Source organism: Lycorma delicatula, chromosome 8, assembly GCF_047948215.1.
Source record: "Lycorma delicatula isolate Av1 chromosome 8, ASM4794821v1, whole genome shotgun sequence".
NCBI classification, from domain to species: domain Eukaryota; kingdom Metazoa; phylum Arthropoda; class Insecta; order Hemiptera; family Fulgoridae; genus Lycorma; species Lycorma delicatula.
Genome location: NC_134462.1, coordinates 29,537,742 through 29,550,828, shown reverse-complemented (window position 1 = coordinate 29,550,828; position 13,087 = coordinate 29,537,742). Strand labels below are relative to the sequence as shown.

The following is a 13,087-nucleotide window of genomic DNA, read 5'->3' as shown; positions in this document are numbered from 1 at the left end:
ATTGCTTCATAACTGAACACAGTTTTATTAAGATAATTATCGTGAGTCTTAATTTTGCTTAATATGATTACACAAAACTCAGTTCATTTTTCTTTATCACCTACACTCAAATCTTGTATCAGTTGTAATTTGTAGGGTTTAAATGACAGTTGATTATGCAATACCTTCTATACTGTAACCCTAACAATATTCAATTCTAAGCTGGCACATCCTGTTGGTTTACCTGGACTACAAATAAGAATGTCTGCCATGCTTGTTCTATTACCGCTTCAGAAAGTGAAGGTCTACCCTGACCTGGCATCCTATGTGATACACAACCTGTTTCAATGAAACGATTGTACCATGCAATAACAGACTGTCTTTGAGGTAGTTGCTTGCAATATTTAGTCATGAATTGCCGGTAATAACCAATTTGGATTCATGAAACCATAAACAACACTGAGCATGCTCTGCACCAATATATGACTCCATGACGACTGATGAAATTACTTATATGTGTGTGCCACCTGGTGAGAACATCACGAATTAACAGTGTTAGGCGGAAAACTTGAAGATATACTGTCAGTGATGTATCAAATAATTCTGTAAGTTATTTACTTTTTTCATTATTAAAGGTTACTTTTGCAAAACTAATTTAGAAATATCATACATGAACATAACATATTACATTCAAAAAAGTAGGTTTTCTGTTTTACCTTTCTGATCAGTCTGCTGTATCTAATACAGATCTTATTTTTCAAATACAAATCTTATTTTTAAGGCATTCTATACATATGCCACTGATTTTTCAAAATATTTTACATTAAAGCCACAGACAAAATGTTACAATACAAAATAAAAACTTCATTTGTCCTGAAACTTGAGACATTTCCACTTTTGGTAATCAATATTTTTAATTAGCTGAAAAGCAAGAATTGATATCACAACTACAATACATATTTTTTTCTTGTACCCTTATAATATGCTAATACAATATTTTACATGTACTTACCTTAAAAAATATATTTCAACTTCTATTTTTTTTTTTTTTTTTTTTACTGCACTCAATCATATTTTTTAATTTTCTTAATTCTTTTTTACAAAATATTTCTATACTACTTTATTCTCAAAACATCTTTGAAATCTTTACAATTTCAGAATTATATATCATCAATTAATAATTCTGAATAATATGTAAATAACACACCTGTACCATTGGATGAATGCTATAGAACATACTGAACACATAAATAAAAAAATTATCTTAATTCAGGGCTGATAATTACTGTCTCAAATGTAAAAATTCCAATAAATAGAAAACAAAAATCTTTTGTAGCAATTCTTTACATATTCCAACTCTCATTTATAGATATCTTATCACATAATTTTTAATGTTTTTATCATCGGTTTTCTATTCACTTTTATGTTCATTAATATTACTTTTTCAAAAAGAATAACCTCTAAATAGAGATGAATTATGGTACTTAAAAAACCATAACTGTTATTTATGTACACCACAATTTCTTGAATGCACATAATTAAAATCAAAAAGGTATGAATGTAGTTAAGATAGGAAAAATTTCAATATATATTAAAGATTACAACACTACATTACACTCCTACATAACTTTCAGACTTATTAAATTAAACAATTCAGCAGATTTTTCAGTTTCAACCCATTAGACTCATTCTTACAAAAATAAGGAAAAATATCATCAAAGATGCCGACCTAAAGTTCATATGCACAAAATTAGTTTAATCTAAATTACACAAAAACTTTAAATCATTTATAATAGTTCTGACAATATTCTAAAAAAGTACTAACAGACTTTAACACCTACCAGTTCATTCCTTTATTATAATGTATATCAAAATTTTCGAATAATTAGTACAAGTAGTTCAGGATTTTCAAATTTAAATTTCATTGATAAATTATTTAATAAAGTTTCAATTTAATTAAGTGTTAACATACTGTATTAACAAGTTTGAAGAAAAATAAGAAAAACCTATTTCATCAGTAACAAGTTATGTTTAAGCTTTTTTTAAATTAATATGTAAGAGAATTTATTACTAACAATATTAATGTATAAATATGTTTGTTTTTTTCTTTTAGTAAGATTTGAGGGTTGTCTTTAACATAATAACCTATTGATTATAAACATTTTTAATAGAAAGAATATTAATTTTTTTTTTAATTTATTAAAATACTTACCAATTCTACTTCTTAACCAATCAACATATAAATAAGGCATTCTTATATAAATAAATTAGCTCCAAAATATTACCAATCCAATTGACCTTTCCCTAACAGTTTCTTTAGTTTGTCATTACCCAAGCATTTGCCAATCTCTTTTGGTGAAATGGTTGTGTCTTAATTTTTCATCCAGAAGGCTCTGGGTTTAAATCCCCATCACACTTTAACAATTGTCATACGCAACAAATATTTCATATCACATTCCCCTTTGTAAGACTGAGCTTACATGGTTAATTAATCATTTAAAAAGAAAATTTATCAGGACTAGTCTACAAACACTCAACAAAATTTGTATAACTAACATAATCTACAACAACTAGTGTGGATTAATAGTTTAGAAGAGGAGAGACAAGAGAAAGAGATTCAAACTAATATTGTCAATAAACTTGTGTCCTGCAAATATGATATCTTCAAAGAAAATCCAAAAACCCTTGTTACTTAAAAGACAACCCTCATCTAATTTAATCAAATAAGTATTAATTTATGACCTTATGAATCATCTCTATATTTTTTATTTACCATTTCAAATCATTCTCTAAAAAGAAGAGATTTGGTGATTTTTTTTTGTGCAAGTTGGTAATGAAATAATAAAATGACTATCTTTCAGACAAACCTAATCAAATTTTAAACGTAAGAGTTTACTGCTAACCAAATTCTTTTGTTATATTTTAGAAATTAACGTCAAATACAAATTACAAACAAATAATAACCATATCTGAATACATTTGAAGAAATCAGAAAAAAAATAACACTAACATTTGTTTGAAAACAAATATCAACTATTCTTAAAGTTCAAATCGATATATTTTCACACTATATTTTATCATTTGAATATGTTTTCAAATTTTGAAAAAATATAAGCAAATAACTTTGTAATATGCTGATGAAAGCTACCCATTAGAAAGCAAAAATATTTTGATTTAAAGTAAAGAAAGTCTCTTATAATAAGAATTTGTTTTGGTTTGTCTTAAAGATAATTCTTTTTTTAAATCTGATTCTTTAATTATTAAGATATTTTCTGTTTCCTGCAGTCAGAAAATGCTATTTTATTTTCTTCATTTAAGTTAAAAATTCAGTAAAATAAAAAACTAAAATAATAATATAATCAAAATAACTTTAACAAATTAACTACTAACAAAATTAAGGATTGCACATTTATTAACAGTTCATATTTTAACAATAAAAATCTAACTTTAAATAAAAAAACTATTATGCTTTCATTAATAGTATTATCAGTTAAGCAAATCATATTTATAAACAATTAAGTGTCAATTTAAAATTTATATACATTTTTCAGAAAGAGCTCTTATAATAACTAAACTCTTGCCATTTCTCTTCAAGATGAACATCAACATAATATTAGTAATTCAGGTTATCTAACTGAACAATATCTAGGTTGTTGATAAACTATTTTTAAAAGAATAAATAGAACTATTTTTTCATAATCTCAGTTTCTTTTTAATTTCCAGATATGTATTTCTGAAATACAGAAAACATATCTTGGTGTTACAGCAAAACAGATATTGACTAAAAAATAACAAGCAGTATCACAGGCTTAATATTGAAAAGTAAAAATGAAGTGATAGTTATTTACATCTTCCTTTTTAACATTCAATTAAAAAGGGAGTTTGTGAACATCCCAATATGTTACACATGCTAATTAGCTGTTACATATCAGGATGCCAACCCCATAAACATTCAAAATAATATTTAGCTCTGCAAGTAAAATATTCACACTATAAAATTTACATTGTTTTATTGGGAACATCATTACTCTCAAAAAAGCAATGCTTTATTGATACTGCTTGTACCTTAAATACCAAGTGCATTACAGACATGAGAAAGATTGGGAAAGACATGTAAGCAACAAACCAATGACCCTTTCTTTAGAAATACATTTTATATAATCTACCAAAACAGTAGGGAAAACATATAAATACAGAAAAAAATGTTTAAATCAAACAAATGAATGATTGAAATTTTAGACAAATGTTGATGTGTTTGACATACCTGAACAAGAAATTTATTAAAAATAATTATGAACATCTAAAAAGATAATCAAGATAATTTATACATTTTAAAATTGAGAAACAAATAATGCATATATTTATTTATCTTGATGTGAAGACTAATTTTTTATTAATAAGTTAGCAACAATAACTCGGACCACAAATATTCAAAGAAAAAAATCAATATAACTGATTAAGTAATAATTACACCAAAAAAAGTTTTTATAAAAAATAATTTGACCTAAAATTTTATGACACACACCAATGCAAAAAAATATTATTTAAAACCTTTACATCGACTTTTGAAAACAAACATCACAGTTATTTAAATTATGAAAAAAATTTACTGTAGAACAGAAATATATAACATTTGAAACTGACTGCAGGTTGCATGTGTTTTGAAGGGGGGTTATGAAATTTGCTGCATGATGGGGGGCTTCATTTACTAACCGCTTGCTTGGGGAATCCTCTTGTTTCCAGCGGGAAGAAGCGAAAGCTCCCCCCAGCTCGTGCGATGCCCTCGCGATGGTACACTCTTCTCGCACTGCCTTTCCCCGACCAGCAGGTCGGCCGCAGGGAGTTCTCTCGGGCTTATCGCAGTCGAGCTGGTTATTTCTCTAATCCGATATGATGACAACCTGTCGTACTCTTTCTAGAGACCTAAAAGTACAAATCAAAAGGTACTGTCATTACCTATTTCTATTGCACAACACTCAGTTTTATCTGCGCACTTAAGCACTGTATTATAATTATTTGATATTCACACAAACTGCTACAATTCAACAAAGCAATGCATAATTTACTTCTAAAGAATTCTAAAATAAAAATTTTCTCATCAAAAGTAAACACATTTTGATTAAGTTTGTAACAGAACATAAGTAAAATCCACATATGAATCTAAATAATTACCAAAGATACTTTATTAATGAATACATTTTACTCAAAAGTACAAAAAATCTAAAAAATACACAAAAATAAATTTAAAAAGCCAATAGATGTAAAGCAACTTTAAATCACATTTAATACAATTCATTTTATTCATGATGTCATGAAGAAAAAAATATAAATTATATTTAGCACAATCAGTACACACGATAAATATAATACAAACATTAATACAATTAATATTAAATATGCAATACACAACTGGCTCGGATTAATTGGGTGGAACTGAAACTTATTCTTATTATTTATAATTCACAGTAAATGGTATAAATATATACTAAAGGTACAAAATATATTCCTATTCCCAACTAGTAAACAAAGGGAACAGTCGATGTATAGATTGTCAATGCATGTATGCATTATACATGTTTTTGAACATAATCAGTCATACCAACATGACAGTGCATCAACAAATAAAGAGTTCAATATTAAGTATTCATTAAACATTTACTAGCCAAACAACCTTACTTATAACATTTTTTCTATAATTTCATCATAACCAACAGGTATAAAAAAAGTTATACCTAATTAAGGTCTATTTCGTTTAACGATATTTTATTAAGAACTTGTTTAAATAAAACATAGTTTGCATTTTACGGTGCAGGAAAACATGGTTTTTGTGCATTTTCTTTTATATAAGCAATCGCCAATGTAATCTAAACAAGCCAGAAAAACATGTTATTCATATGGGCTTTTTATCTTTACCGCAATATAATTTTAGGTTTTTCAGTGATTTTGATAATAGTGGACATTTAAAAAAGATATCTCCATCCCCAGTTTTTCTTTCAAAATGATTTTTAACAGTAGCAAACAATTTTACTGTAGAAATTAAAAATGTAAATTTAGACTGTTGAGAAGAAAGAGTAAAATTAGTGAAAAAAGATTTAAGCTTCAGTCAACTATTACCTTTGTCAGATTAATGAAGCCTCTTTGTGTAGAAGTTACAGTCACTGTTAGTGATGAAAATATTATAAAAACTTTCATATTACTAACAATGTTGCGTAATAATTCCCTGATAATTGATTGTTTCTATTAAACATTATTTTTAATGTAACAATTATAAATTATATCAGTATTTAACATGTCATATACATATGACATGATATATGTGACATATGTTATATATATGACATATGGATATATTATAAATATACATATATATGCTCTACATATAGACAACAATATTTGATATATTATTGTTCAACTTAAAAAGTAAAACAATTGAAAAATGTTTACCTTATACTCTTATCTCAATTAATCCTTTAATCAAAATCAAAACATGATTATGAAGAGAACGAGGAAATCTTAACAGTTGTGATAATTTCCTTCACATAAAGTAATCATTAAATTAATTTACAATATTTAAAATATTAGATAATGCACTTCATTACGAAAACTGAATTCTTCTTTTGCTGTTTCTCACATTAACAATATGGAAAAAATATCTTGCACAACTATCTTTCAAAAATATTTTAACTAATTTTTCTTTGCATGAAATTAATTAACACTTGTAAATTTATATTACTTTATTAGTTATACATTACTCTGACTTCGTAAGTTAAAATATGTGAATTACAAAACTTTTAGAATTATAATATTTGCAGTTTGATACGATATGATATTGCCATATGAAATACAAATAAGACGTAGATATAGGATTTGTCTGTGTTGTATTACTAAATTAGTTTAAAAAAATGTAAAACAAATGTAATTACAAACTCAAAAATTATTTAAAAATATTATGCTTACCTTTTAGATTATTTGAAGGTAAAATGAAATTAAACATTTAGTTTTTTTTTAAATACAGATTATTTAACAATCCTGATAATTTCTTAATAGAAATACTACAGTAAATGTTTAGTAACAAAAAACTTTACTTTCAGTTAATTAGATCTAACTATTTGCATGTACAGAGATCCCTGAAATATATGGAAAAACTTTAGAAGGAATTTCTTACTTAAGAATAAACAATAAATTTAAAGCCAAAAAAGCTTTGTTTTCCATCTTTTTGCCCTTTTTTAAATATAAATATATATGCTAAGAACCAATTGAGATATTTCACAAAATTGATTTTTGTTTAAACTGATATTCTTTATGAAAATAATAAACATGGAAATTCTTCACTTTCAAGTTCACTTATTTTTATACTATTATCTCAGAACTATTTTTTATTTAATTTTGTTCTGTTTTGCTTTAGTAACTACAATGTTACACATTTTATTATGAACATCATTTGTTTAAAATAATTGTGTGACGGCAAAAATTATTAGAATACAATATATAAACATTCAAACTCCAAAACAAACAATATTGAAAAATCATAAAAAAGAACCCACATTTTTTCAATGTATATTTAGAATATTTTTTATTGATTTTTATGTCGGGAGTCTATGTCTAAAAATTTTTCATGCATTTCAGGGACACTCACAACAAAAATTTAATGTAATTCACAATAAAGAAGTAGAATAATTTTTATAGTTTTAGTTGTATAATTTTCATACTATATAAATTATGTATGATACCTGGCCTACATAATAGCACCAATATATTGTCCAGTTGTATTTTGTGGACAGTAACCTCAATAGGAGAATATTAATATAATTTTTTGATAAATTTTTTAAGATCTACCCTTTTAGTACTTTGTATTTGAGACTTACTGTAGGCAGAACTTGATTTCATATTGAACAGTTTCTATTGTCTGCTGTATCAAAGGAATATGTCTGTTATATATCAAATGGAATCTTTTATCCCAGAAAACTAGAATAATTGAGGATGCTCTTTTTTCAAATCCCATCAACAGGAATTCAACCCAGGATCACAATACAGAAGCCAATGATGCTAAAAATGTAATCAAAGATTCAACTAAGTTATTATTATAAATAATATAACAAAAGGTAAAAAAAAGAAAATGCTGATCAAGATGTCTGAGCTTAATACCTACCTACTAATAGTGGCACAGAAATTATATTATATATTTAGAATACTTACAGAATATAGTTTTAATACAAAACTGTATAAAAGCAAATTTTCTCCTAATTTTACTGTAAATCAGATCAGTATTCAGATTAATTTGCACTGCATCTAGAGATGTTAACCTTTCACTCATTTCTTTAAGGTTATAAGTTGTTTAGATGAGAATGATAAAAGGATAAATTTATTGTCCTTCTACTATGCTATGCTTAAAATCTCAGTCTGTAACCATAAGGCTCATTACGCACTAGGCAATCAGTTGCTAGCAACCAAGTTAACAGGAGACCATAAGTGAGAGGGTAAAGAGACGAAATCTCTTTTGTCAGCATTGCATAAATCAGTCAGGAGAATGGATGTCGAGAAAATAGCTGTAATTATTACTAACTATTTAAAAAATGAAAACAAAAAGAAAAGAAAATGTTGAAAAAAAATTTTTAACAGTACTTATTTTACAAGCAGGAGAATAAACAAATATAAAGAAGAATAAAGAAGATAAACATTTTAATTTTGTAAGAATGTCAATAAAATCATTTAATAATTTGTTAAATGTAATTAGATCATCCATAAGTGGCAGAGATACAAATTTTAGATCTTGCATTTCTTCTGAAGAAAAATGAGCAACACAATGAGTTGGTTGCTCTGTGCATCACTAATATTATATTGGCTGCTGGAAATTTTTTGGCTCCATAAACGCATATTAACCTTTGCGTTTGGTGGCTCTGTCAGCTTGGTTGCCTACAACTAACTGCCTAGTGCGTAATGAACCTGATAGTTAATGAGCTCTAATTCAGTATTAAAAATTATTTTATCTGTAGTACTAAATGACATAAAACACAGGTAAATGACCTTCATCAAAATTCTTTGTTGGAGAATATATTCAATAAAATGTTACCACTAATTGAAAAAATTACATTATGAACAAGTGCTTCCTTTAATCCAGTTTTTGGTAGTCGTCTTGTACAGATTCAAACTAATTAATTTTGAAGATTGTTAGCCATTAACCAAAAAAAAATAACAAAAGAACACTGACAATATGGCATTGCAGATATATATCTCCTTGAGCATCATTTGAAAAATGATGCAGCTGAAAAAATATATTTTCCAATAATAATGCTAATAATTCACTCAACCAGTTTTTGAGTAAGTTCATTAAGCTGTTATATATTCTAAACCAGATTTGGAAGACCCCATTAATACAAGATATTTGTAATTCTTTAATATAATGAAATTATTATTACTTTAATATAAAGAAAATATTGCGCTTTGGCAATAAAATGGTTTTATTAATTAGCAAATAAATAACCATTTTAAAGATACAATAAAATATACATTTTTTTTGTTTTTAAAAATATTAAAATAAAATGGAATATTTTTTTTATAATGAAAACTTTAACAAAAATTAAACATTTTTTAACAATAATATTTGTTTACAGAAATCGTAGTGCCAAACATTATCGACACCGTGCCTCACCAGACTGTAATACAGTAGCATCATTTGATTCTTCTAGCTCAGAATCAAGAGGTGGTGGTGGACTGAATCGTTACTACCGACAAGCATGGGAAAATTTGCATCAATCAGCAAGCAATAAAGTGGGACAACAACATCCACCGCTTCGCCGAAAAGAAACTATGGACAGAGAACGTGGAGGAAGTGAAATGGTTATAAGTGATGTTTACCCACAATCAGGTCGAGGAAATGGTGCAGCAGCACCTCCACCTGATAAAAAGAGACATCATCATCACCACCATCACCACCACGGACAACATCAAGGTGAATGGCGACAGCATCAACATTCCCGATCCCCTTCTAAGAACAGATATTAAGTGAAATTAACAGATTCAAACAGACAATATGACTTGAATAGATGTAGATTTAGTTAGATGTATTGTTAATATTATAATAATGACATCTAACTTATATGTCAGATTATTACAAGAACAGACATTATATTAAACTCAATTTAATTGTTTATAATGTTTTCTATAAGTAAATGAAAATGAGTTTCATTCATTTGCTTTAAACACTAGTTTTCATCCCAGCAGTAAAGTTTATTGTTTTTTTAATATATATTTTTTTTTATTATTCTAAACAAATAATTAGTACTGATTTTATATGAATACTAAATGATAACATTTACACTTCATAACATAAGTTTAAGAAAAATAAATATTTAACTTTTATAAAACCACAAAATAAGGCTGTGCTGAGAAGGTCTCACAGAACAAAAGAAAGTGTTATATAACTACAGACAGCAGTATTACCCATGTAATAGATATACTTGTAGTTTGCTGCATCCGTGGATCACCAGGCCAGGCAAGTTATAACAGTAACTGGGAATAGTATCATGTCAGGAATCAGTAGCATTAAAATCAAACTGTTTCAACTGGGTCTCAAACTATCATGTCGTTTCCTCTGTAACACACAAAATCATTAATAAATTTGTTCTTGGAACTATTTTTTTGTAATACATAATTATACTGTAAATGTTTCGCAACAAAATATTCTAACATAAAAATTAGCTTTTTAAATAGAAAGTTATGAATCAATATAAAGTTATGAATTCCTTATAGAAAATAATACTGACAGATCCTTGTTTAAAATAACCAAACCATAAACATTTTATTTGCATATTGTACATAAAATAAAATTACAGGTAACATATAACTCACCTTCCACTAATAATAAACTTACCCATCTACTGATATAGTTGTCAGATAACATATACAAGTTTGAAACATCAATGATTCATATGAAGATAGGTATCATCAAATATGTTAATTTTGTCACTCGTTTTGCCTTCTATGTTGGATGCGCAGCAAATCTAGGTTATACAAAGTATAATAATGAAAAATTATACAAAATATATATATATAAAATAGCTAATAAATAAGTATGAAAACTGTGTTTAAAATTTAACAAATGATGTTTTATTATATGACTGATAATATTTAAAATAAGTTATAAACATATTGAATTTGAGTTTATTTTAATGAAAATTAAGTAAATAGAAAGCGAAATAAGTCATGGAAATAAAGATGACTGCACTTATTCATAAATAGCTTACAAATACAGATAATATATTAATTTTAGAATTTTATACAAGTAGAAATATAATATGTTTTTTACATTGTGTAAAAAAAATTTTAAAAACTATTTAATTAAAAAATCGATTAACTATCATTCACATTAAAAACAGATATTTAATAAACAATTTTATATTAATTCTTTTGATTATTTTAATTATTTTGAACAACAAAATGATTTATAGAAAAATAGTCTACGAATTTCTTATCAACTACAGGAAATATATGTTTTATATTGTAAGCTTAGCATTTTTTTTAATCACGAAATAGAGAATTACAGTTTTTTTAACAGACATATCAATAAGGATTTAAAAACATACAATGAAATTAAATGGGGTATAATATTTTTTTTTTAATTAATAATTACAATTTTAAAAAAAAATGAAAATTTCTCTTCAAAAAAATATAATTAAACAAATAAAAGAGATCTAATAGAAGACTGCCAAAGACTTTTTTTATGGTCTGCATTAATATTTACACGTATAATATAAGAAATTAGTGTTAAAAATAATAATAAAATTATTATTCAATATTAAAGAATAATTTTATGAACTATTCTTTATACTCTTCAATAATATAGATTTTTTATTAAAATATTAGTTTTTAATATAATGTCTATTGATTAACAAGTATTCCAATTAGTTTAACATTTTTTCTTGACAATTTATCATTGTTTGAAGAACATTAATGGAAAGGACCCATAAGAAAATAAATAGATTACATAAAAAATAACATTAAAGAAATCAGATAAAATAAATAGTAAACATTAAGTTTCAGTTAAGTGCCTTCATTGTTAAAAAAATTTCTTGAAAACATAGTTATAAGAAAAAAGACAAATGTGTGTATGTTTATAAGTGTATGAGTGTTTATGTATTTGTAAGGGCATATTATATTATATATAAAAATGTTTAAATATCAGTCTTTATGGGTTAACCATATGTATTAAAAGAAAGCTTTAATACATATATTCTGTACTTATGTAAGATTAAAATTATTATTGAATAAATATATAGACAATTTACTCAAATTTAATGGTTAAAAATGTACCATTTCCATAATAATAGTTTATATAATGTTCATAAATATTTATATAGTACTCATATATTAATAATTGTTTTTACTAAACGTACGTTTTATTATTACAATTTGTTGTGTCATAATGCTGCATGCAAAAATTTTTATGAATAAAATTCATAAAATAATTTTCAATATTATTTTCTTTTTTTAAGAGAAACTTAGTTTCAATGATGAAATTAAGTTCATTGGTATTTTAGTGAAAAATCACTTTTGATATTCTAAACATAAATTTGAAAGTAATGCAGGTATTGTAAAAACAAAAAATAAATAAAATTGATACAAGATTTACTCACAAAATATATATTTTTTTTAAATTTAATCAACATTATAATATACAGAATCTGCAACCACCCTTGAAACTAGAGCTTAAATATCCTAAAACTAGGTCTGCCTCCCCTCAAAAATTTTCAAAACCCATTATATTGGGTTAGTTGTCCTTTGAATGCATAACTGTATTCTGTTGCCATTAAGGGGGTAAAAAGATTGTATAAAAGTTACGCTCAGGTGCAGCAAACGTATTAACTAGTTCCCTACTCTATAATTCAAAAATAAAAATACATTCCTGTTCATAAAAGGATTGGATTCCTATCCCTTTAAGGAAATAATTTTATTTAATCCAGAATTAAGGTATCTCCTTCATAAATTAATCACAATTCTCTCATTCACTTAGCTGGCATGTATCTAATGTAAAAACATCTTGCGTTTTAATGAGGGAGATAAAATGATATGTGAAGAATGCCAGACCATTGATTATACTACCTTGCATATA

At 25.9% G+C, this 13,087-nt stretch overlaps 1 protein-coding gene across 2 annotated transcripts in view; it reads left to right on the top strand.

Moving 5' to 3' along the window:
• Nucleotides 1-11,208, top strand: part of LOC142328966 (uncharacterized) — a 284,506-nt gene extending 273,298 nt beyond the window's left edge. For both annotated transcript variants that reach the window (XM_075373188.1, XM_075373187.1), the window contains one exon: nucleotides 9,591-11,208. In XM_075373188.1, the coding sequence (XP_075229303.1) occupies nucleotides 9,591-9,981 (391 nt within the window). In that variant the 3' untranslated portion in view covers nucleotides 9,982-11,208. The remainder of the gene's footprint in view (nucleotides 1-9,590) is intronic.
• Nucleotides 11,209-13,087: the final 1,879 nt, after the last annotated feature.